The sequence below is a fragment of the Cyclospora cayetanensis genome, unplaced genomic scaffold, assembly GCF_002999335.1.
Source record: "Cyclospora cayetanensis isolate NF1_C8 unplaced genomic scaffold, CcayRef3 CcayRef3_contig_351, whole genome shotgun sequence".
Classification (NCBI taxonomy): domain Eukaryota; phylum Apicomplexa; class Conoidasida; order Eucoccidiorida; family Eimeriidae; genus Cyclospora; species Cyclospora cayetanensis.
In genome coordinates this window covers 5198-13211 of record NW_020312316.1, presented here as the reverse complement: position 1 = coordinate 13211, position 8014 = coordinate 5198, and the positions used below count along the sequence as shown (strand labels likewise).

At 55.1% G+C, this 8014-nt stretch overlaps 1 protein-coding gene across 1 annotated transcript; it reads right to left on the bottom strand.

Annotated features, from left to right (window-relative positions):
• Positions 1–1293: 1293 nt before the first annotated feature.
• Positions 1294–7105, bottom strand: LOC34622622. Its single transcript, XM_026334073.1, has 8 exons — positions 6671–7105; positions 5548–6574; positions 5057–5263; positions 3301–4034; positions 2690–3219; positions 2160–2265; positions 1636–1714; positions 1294–1394 (listed from the first exon to the last, which is right to left on the bottom strand). Exons 1-8 carry the CDS (start codon positions 7103–7105, stop codon positions 1294–1296), a joined length of 3219 nt encoding a protein of 1072 aa, XP_026189858.1.
• Positions 7106–8014: the final 909 nt, after the last annotated feature.

The following is an 8014-nucleotide window of genomic DNA, read 5'->3' as shown; positions in this document are numbered from 1 at the left end:
ACCAAACCAAAACCACTCCACCACCACAAAAAAAAAAAAAACAACCCACAAAAAAAAAAAAGCTCACACCCACTCCCCCAACACCCCGACCACACCACACACACCCTGCACCACACAACCTCGTCACAACACACACTCACACAAACATACACCCACACACACACACACCCACACACACACACACACACACACACACACACACACACACACACACACTCACACACACACACTCACACACACACACACGCTGTTTTGGCCAACGTTGAAGGACATGCTTGCAGAAAAGATATTTCGTGCGAGTTCTCTGCGAAGCCGACCATTCCCATATGTAATCGTAGCTGTAGATGTTACTGCCGCAGAGCGGCGGGGTACTAGGTGCCAGCCTCCTTGCTCCTAGCGCATCTACTACCGCTGTGGGGGGCTCTGGAGAAGAAGGCTCCAGCCAGTGGAAATGCTGCTGCTCCTTAGAAGAACACCTGCGGCTCCCCAGCGTAGAGGCTGAGTCCAACAACTGCCAGGAGCCACAGTCTTCTGTAACGATTCGAGTTTCGCTTTATCGCAGTGAGTGCAACGAGAACCAGACTCCTGTTGCTGCGTTAGCAGCAATGCGCTCCCAACGACTGCCCTCCTAAAAGCGTCGTCCCCTGAGTGGCAGAACGGAATTTCGCTTCGCTTTTTACCCTCTAAGTGTCAATACACGGGGCTTCCGGGGTGTCTCGACAGCAGGCACGCTGGGGAACGCAGCTAGACGATCAACACACCGATGGGAAGCAGCCCCTCTCCAGGAGGACGGCCTCCCCTGCCTCCCGATACTATTTGAAGGCACAGAGCATCACTGCTGGCAAGCGGTTGACGCGCTGTTCGCCTCCAGCCTCACCACGAGCTACCTGGCGCAACTCGACACATTTAGTTGCCAAGCCGTGATGCATGGTGAGGGCCCCTATAGAGGTTGGGTTAGCACTTCGCTAAAGTGCGCACTGCTTTGAAGAGTGGCAGCTCCCAAGGAGCACAGGAGACGTCTGGTTCGCGCGACACCTCCTAAGAGCCTACGGAGTCTCCTCAAGGCTATGGGGTTCCCAAAGCCTTGGAGAGGCGTTATCGCCTCGAAGCCTCGCTGGGCTTGCGAGGCGTGCTGCTAGAAGAATACGTGACGCAAGACGAAGCGGCACACTAAATACGACTACACGGAGACATCCCGCGGCTCGAAATTTTCTGCAAAAAGGGCTATGGGGAGGGAGGAGGAGCTTATCTGACGGCTGAAGCCGCCCTAATGAACCCCCCTGCTTCCTCCATTTAACACGGATTCAAGAAGGCTGGCCAGCGCGGAGGCAGCAAAGAGGCCTGGAGGGTGCCAAGGAGGCTCTTAGGCAGACACCAGAAGCGTTCTCCTCCTCCTATCTGTTTGGCACACACCACTCACAGCAACGCATATAGCAACTACAGAGGGTGCCCACTTTCGCAGGGGAGGCGGCGGCGAAATGCGATCTCGTGGAAAAAACGCGCATGTGGCGGCTGCTCACAGCCGTATGTATGCATGAATGTATGTATGCATGAATGTATGTATGCATGAATGTATGTATGCATGAATGTATGTATGCATATGTATATACGCGCACAACGGAGACAAGACACTGCTAACCTTCAGGGGTACGCGCAAGAGTTGAGGCCGCTCAAAGCAGAAAAGGAAGGCTTCGCTCTCGGAACCCTCTTTCGTCTGTAGAAAGACATGCACACAGACGGCGCAGATGAACGGTAGGGTGGGGAGGGGGAAGAATGAAGGAAGGAAGGAGGGACGGTCTGCTGCAGAAGGGAAGACGGCGTCCTCTAGGAGAGGGCAGCTTCGAAAGAGAAGGGCTTAGTGCTGCTCCACGCAGCACTAAGCACAACAGGGTACGTGCGAAGATCGCACGAACAGGCGGATACAAATCGCCCCCTCCCCTCATATCCCCCTAAAGAGAGCAGCCGCAACTGCGAACCTGCAAAGCGAACACGCCTACAACTGCATGTATATCCCCGCATGCACGTGTGAGGCGTTGCGAAGAGCTTACCGAGGCTGGCAGGCAACTTGTGAGCCGCACACAACCCACCACGCAGCGCGTTGGATAGCGTTCTGGGAAAGGGGGCAGTCTAGGCCGCTGTGAAGGGCCCCCCTCTTCTACAGAGGAGACAGCTGAGACAGCCTGCAAAGCCTCGCGCTCGCATTGAGCCTCAGCGGCAGAAACAGCAGCGCCGCTTGGAGCTGCTTCCGCCGCATGAATCCACAGCCTGAGGAACACGCATCGAGACAAAACAAACAGCACCCCGCAATTCACCAGCCCTCGCCTCTCGAAGCGTAGCCATCGAGGCAGTCAAGCGTCACTAGAGGCTCTGGCAGTGGGGAGAAAGTCATCCCTCCACAGTAACGGCTCGGAGGAGAGAGAGGCCCCCCTCCCCCCCTTCTTTCTCCAGAGCAGAATTCTGGGGAGGTCCGATAAAGGCCTTTTTTTCCACCCCACAATGCTCAAAAAAACATGCAAATTTTTCCCACCCCACCTCCCCCTTTTGAACGCGCAAGCTCGTCAGATGCCCTGCCAGAAAATTCCACGAGTCGCATGCGCAAAGCCGTTTTCTCCTCGAAGAGACAGCCCAGACACCAGGAGAGCCAGGGGGCCCCCAGGGGCCCCTCGCGCTTGTGCGAGCCAATATGTACCTGCCGCGGTATGCAGAAAGCCAACTCCTGACTTCTTTGGTGACAAAGCCGCTCACAATCAGGGAGGCATGCGGCTGGCTCACGGTGAGGCAAACTCCAGCGTCCTCTGCATCTTCCGCTGCCTGCTGCTCGACGCCAAAGCCGTCTGCAGCGGTGCTCAGGCTTATCCACAAGTGCTCTTCGGCTGTCTCCGCATCCGCAGCTGCCTCATCGTCCTCCAGGGGGGGCCCCCAGGCAACGCCAAAGGCAGAACCTTCGCTTCGGGGGCCCCCCACACGAAAGACTCTGTCACCGAGATTTCCCCCCTTATACGCCGACCACTGTTGAGGCTTCTCTAAGTGCTGCATTCCCCATACCGCAGGTGCATCTGCCGACTCGCAGCCTTCGCGCTGCTGCTGAGCCTCCCTCAGTCGTTGAAGCAGTGTCTGCTGCTGCACAGACAACTCTGCACGCCAGCGCCCACGAAGTGCGCCTTCCTCCTCGACGTCAGCAGAAGATGCTGCTGCGTCTGCCGCATTAGGTGATGCTGCCTCTTGAGCTCCTGCTCCCCCTTGAGCTCCTGCTGCCTCTTGAGCTCCTGCTCCCCCTTGAGCTCCTGCTGCCTCTTGAGCTCCTGCTGCCTCTTGAGCTCCTGCCTTTCTGTTGCCATCCTTCGCGATCGGCGGTGTCTTCGCCGCTTTTTCTGCCTCTGATGAGCTCGAAACGGCTCGAACTCCTACTACTGCTGTTTTTCCACCTGGCCGTGTTGCTGCTGCCGCTGACTTGGATGCGCGCTTCTGCGGTCGTGCGATTGCGTAGACGTCTTTGAGCAAGAGGCGTGCAAAGCCCCTAAGGGACGTGTCAGCGAGGAGCTGCAGCGAGGAGTCTTCTCCTGCTGCCAGCTGCGACTGCTCCTCGTCTGCTGCAGCTGTCTCTCTCTCAACCATGGCGTTCCAGGCTTCTTGCAACTGCTCGACAGGCGTAAGCCTCACGAGTGGGGTGTCATCCATCCCTTCCCGCTGCGGCTGCGGCTGCCTGTCAGCGTCAAGAGAGGGCCATGCAGTAGCAGAAGCCTCTTGCTGCTGCTGCATTCCCGCCTCCAGCTTTGGCCATCGTTGCTCTTGCATGCGCTGCCGCACGCGAGTTGCAGGAGTCGATCGTGGGCTTCTCTTGGGGCTCCTTTCCGCGAGGTCTCTCTCCTCTTTTGCGAGCGACTGCCGCGCATCCTGCTGCTGCTGCGCCTGCATATTCTCCTCCTGGCACTGCTCGTCAAAGGCTCTCAGCAACGCCTCGGCTTCCTCTGGCAAAGTCGAAGACTCCGCAACCACGCGACGCCCCTCAAAGTCGAACGTGAGCTTCGCACGGCCTGCAGCAGTGCAGGCAGCGGGAACGGAGGCAGACACGCCTGACGCGCAGCAATGCAAAAGCCTTTGAAGAAAACAAACCCTTCGAGAGGGTTGGTGCGTGCATGCACTCGTGGCTCAACGCGAAGCAAAGAACCCCCGCAGATGCTCTGCGGGGGCTCTTCGCCGACTTCTCCCCAGTGGGGCTCTCAAAGAATACACGCGAACAATTACGTGAACGACGTGTTGTCGAAAAGAAGCAGGCAGAAACAAGCAAACGAAGGCTTTTCAACAGTGCTCGCATGCTGAGCTGGAGGCAGAGAGCGAGAAGACACCGCACGCGATGGGCGCCTCGCCATCTTCAACGCCACGCCATACATCATACATCACCGCAGGCCGTGGCGGAGCACTTCAATTCAACGCTCCCACGAAATTCAAGGATCTCTCTCTCTCTGTTTAGGGGTGTGTGTGTACATATGTGTATGTGTGTAAATGTGTGTGTGTGTACATATGTGTATGTGTGTAAATGTGTGTATGTGTGTGTAAATGTGTGTAAATGTGTGTATATGTGTGAAAATGTGTGTAAATGTGTGTAAATGTGTGTATGTGTGTGTAAATGTGTGTTTGTGTGTGTATGTGTGTAAATGTGTGTATGTGTGTGTGTAAATGTGCATGTGTGTGTGTAAATGTGTATGTGTGTGTGTAAATGTGTATGTGTGTGTGTAAATGTGTATGTGCGTGTGTAAAGGTGTGTGTGTGTGTGTAAAGGTGTGTGTGTATGTGTAAATGTGTGTGTGTGTGTGTGTAAATGTGTATGTGTGCGTGTAAATGTGTATGTGTGTAAATGTATGTGTGTAAATGTATGTGTGTAAATGTGTGTGTGTGTGTAAAGGTGTGTGTGCGTGTAAATGTGTATGTGTGCGTGTAAATGTGTATGTGTGTAAAGGTGCGTAAATGTGTGTCTATCTCTCTCTATATATATCTATCTCTATATCTGTCTCTATATGTCTCTATCTATCTCTCTCAGTACTCCCTACAGTTCTACCTTTTTCTGCGTTGAACGCATTCGTAAGACGCTGAAGCAAGGCGGCCCTCTCTTCTCGCCGTGCTGGAGACAGCCACACGTCTGCGCGAGATGATTCCGCTCTGGCTCCGGCAGATGCGTCGAACCAGCAGCTGCTCAGATCCAAAATTTTTGTTTGTTGTTGTGACTGCGAGTCGCACACCACTAGTCGGCGGTGCAGCCGCAAGGCTGAAGAAACACAGGGGCAGCTGTCACCGTCACATCATGAAAAGCAGTGCAACAAGCGCTTAGCGAGAGCCTCCACAAGAAGCATGCACAGCAGCAGCCGCCGTACAACAGCAACGCAGAAATTCCCCACGTGTGCATGCGCATCTCTGGCCGTGGAGGAACCCCACAGCCTCTCAGGTGGCTGTGAGGAGGGAAGGTGCGGAAGGAAGGGAGGAAGAGGCAAAGTGGCGAAGGCTTTTTAACGACAATTGTTAAGCAGCAGCAAAAAGAAGTTGGGGACCTACCTTTAAGGTGAGCCTCATCAGCGGCAATCTGTTGCTGCAGCCGTCTCAGGCGCTCCTGGATCGCCTCCGTTGGCTGCTGCGTCTGCAGCTTCTGCTGGTGAGCCTGTTGCTGCTGAACCTCTTCCTGCAGCAGTGCGAGTTCACTCCTGCTTTCGATCAGCTGCTTGTTCACGGCAGCAGAAAGCGCGGTGAGACCTCTACTAGGCACAATGTCGTTGCCGCAAAACAAACACCGAGGGGCATGCTGCACAGACTCTCCACTGCTGCTGATGTCGTAGTGGCAGCGAATCAAGCCGCAGCTCAAGCACACGCCATACACTCCATGATCCACGCCAAGGCACAGGCAGTGGGCAGTAGCTGCTTTGGCTGCGGGGAGAGAGGCTTCTAGCTTCCCTGCCTTCTGCCTGCCTGCATGCTCCGTCTGAGAGCGGCTGCTGCTGCTGCTCGAAGTGCAACTGCTTGGCGCTGCAGATACAACAGCAACTCCGAATCGCTGCAACACTTGCTGCTGCTTGCGAGGCACCCGCTTTCTTGGGGGGGGTGCCTCTGCCCAGCCCACGTCCTCAAGCAACTCCTCCGCAGAAGGTGGCATGCTGTCTTGTGTTCTCCCCTTTTGCGGCAGCAGCAATTGCTTCTCTTGCTTCTGTTGTTGCTTCTGTTGCTGCTGCTTCTGCGTCTTCTGCAGATGGTGGTTTAAGGGCGGTACTGAATTCTGTGGCGCATGTGCAGGGTACTGGACGGGCATCTCCTGTGGTCGGTGCGTTTGAGTTGACGGATTGCTCGGCAGAAGCTGTTTTTTTTCTTGCTGCTGGGGATATATTCCCTTCTTCGGCTGCTGCATCTGCGGCCGCTGTCTCTGAGGAGGTGCTTGACGCTGCTTTTCGCTGTGTCTTTCTGCATGAGAGCTCCCCACACCGCTTCTGCTGCAGCTGCTGCTGCTGCTGCCATCTCCGCCGCTCGCTGATTTTGCACCCCCAGTGCTCCTAGCAGAAGCAGCCACAGGCTTCTCTCCCCCGAAAGATCTCTCCTTCCTTTGCACGGAGGCGGAGGAGGGGTTATCGAGAGTATGGGGAGAAACAGCAGGAGCAGCTGTTTCTTCCGCGGAAACAGCAGCAGATCGCGCAGCTGCGTCAGCATCCCCAAGGAAGGTGGGCTGTGAAAACGCAACTGTTTCCCTGCGATTCTGAGAGAGCAGAAAGGACTGAGGCTCTCCTGCTCTGTTACCGTCATCACTCATGGCGGAGGCGTTGCAGCTGCTGCTGCTGCAAGCGCGGGTTACAAAGGCGTCTACAAAGCGTTCCATCAGGGGTCTAGCGCTGCAGAAACTCTCCTGCGTGTGAAGCGGCTCGACGATTGCCTCAACAAAGTCACGGAGACTCTCTACAGCTGTGGAGTCGATGGTCGTTTCCTTATGCGGGGCAACACCCCCTGCGAGGATTTCCCACATGTGCTGCAACAAGGCGGGAGAGACATCCTGCACCTGCATGCGCAGCAGCTCTGCGAGCTGCGGCAACTGCGCCGCGGCAAAGTCATCGGGGATCAGCACGGGGAACTCCATGGCTACAACCTGCGCGTCGGATGCATCAAAAAACGGCTGTACAGCGCCGCATTCGGAAGTTCTCCTGCCCCTTAGACTCATGAAATACGCAGACACACAACGCACATGATCATGCTCTCGGCAAGAGAGCGGTCTCGATACCTTCTCGACAACAGCGCAGGACGCCTCGTCATGAGCCTACTAGCAGCCGTCAAACGAGATGGCATGCCATGAACGTTACATAGGAGAAAGCGAGTCTTGTTAGTGCCGACTTATACTCTTGCGGTAGAAAACGCCGAGAAAAAGCCTTAGCAGCGGATTTTAATCTCTTTCTCCCTATCGAGCGGCCACTAAAATGCTGTACTTTTGCATGGCGTGCGCCCTCAATTGGCTGCATGCGGGACAGCTGAGTTGCGATTCTTCGGTAAATCTCGCAATACTGTATTTCTCACCAATTAATTTGTGCCCGCCGAGGCTTGTCCATCTTTGAAAGTGTTTGGGGGGCTGGAATTTCGGCTGTCAAAGCCGCATAGGTGGGCTTTTTGTCTTTAGCTCTTTGCGACAGTGAAGCGTTTGGCGGGTTATCCTGTCATTAAAATCAACACCTGAACTGTATGCCACATAAGGCGAAGCCATGCCAGTTGTGGGGTCGAGCTTTTTTCTCGAAGAAGCTAAATTGCGCATGCATTTATACAGCCAAAGGCGCACATCGGCGGGTAAAAGGCAACTGTTGCTTGCTTGAGGGTCTGTTAGGGAAGCAAAGGAGGAAAACCGCAACGGATACTTTACCGGCGGCAGCTGTAGAAAGTGCTTTTCGTTTGAAGCTTCTTTCTTCGGTGCCCTTCCCCGCCGATCTTACAGATCTGTTGTTGTCTTCACCGTTTATCAGTCCCTCTGCTAGCTGCGCTTACTCTAAAGAAAACAGAAACA

Coding starts and splice junctions, on each gene's coding strand:
- LOC34622622 (XM_026334073.1), bottom strand. CDS start 7,105: ATGGAGTTCCCCGTGCTGATCCCCGATGACTTTGCCGCGGCGCAGTTG. Junction 5,264..5,547: donor TGATGAGGCTCACCTTAAAG/GTAGGTCCCCAA, acceptor GTGTTTCTTCAG/CCTTGCGGCTGCACCGCCGA. Junction 1,715..2,159: donor CTGTCTCAGCTGTCTCCTCT/GTAGAAGAGGGG, acceptor GTCTTTCTACAG/ACGAAAGAGGGTTCCGAGAG.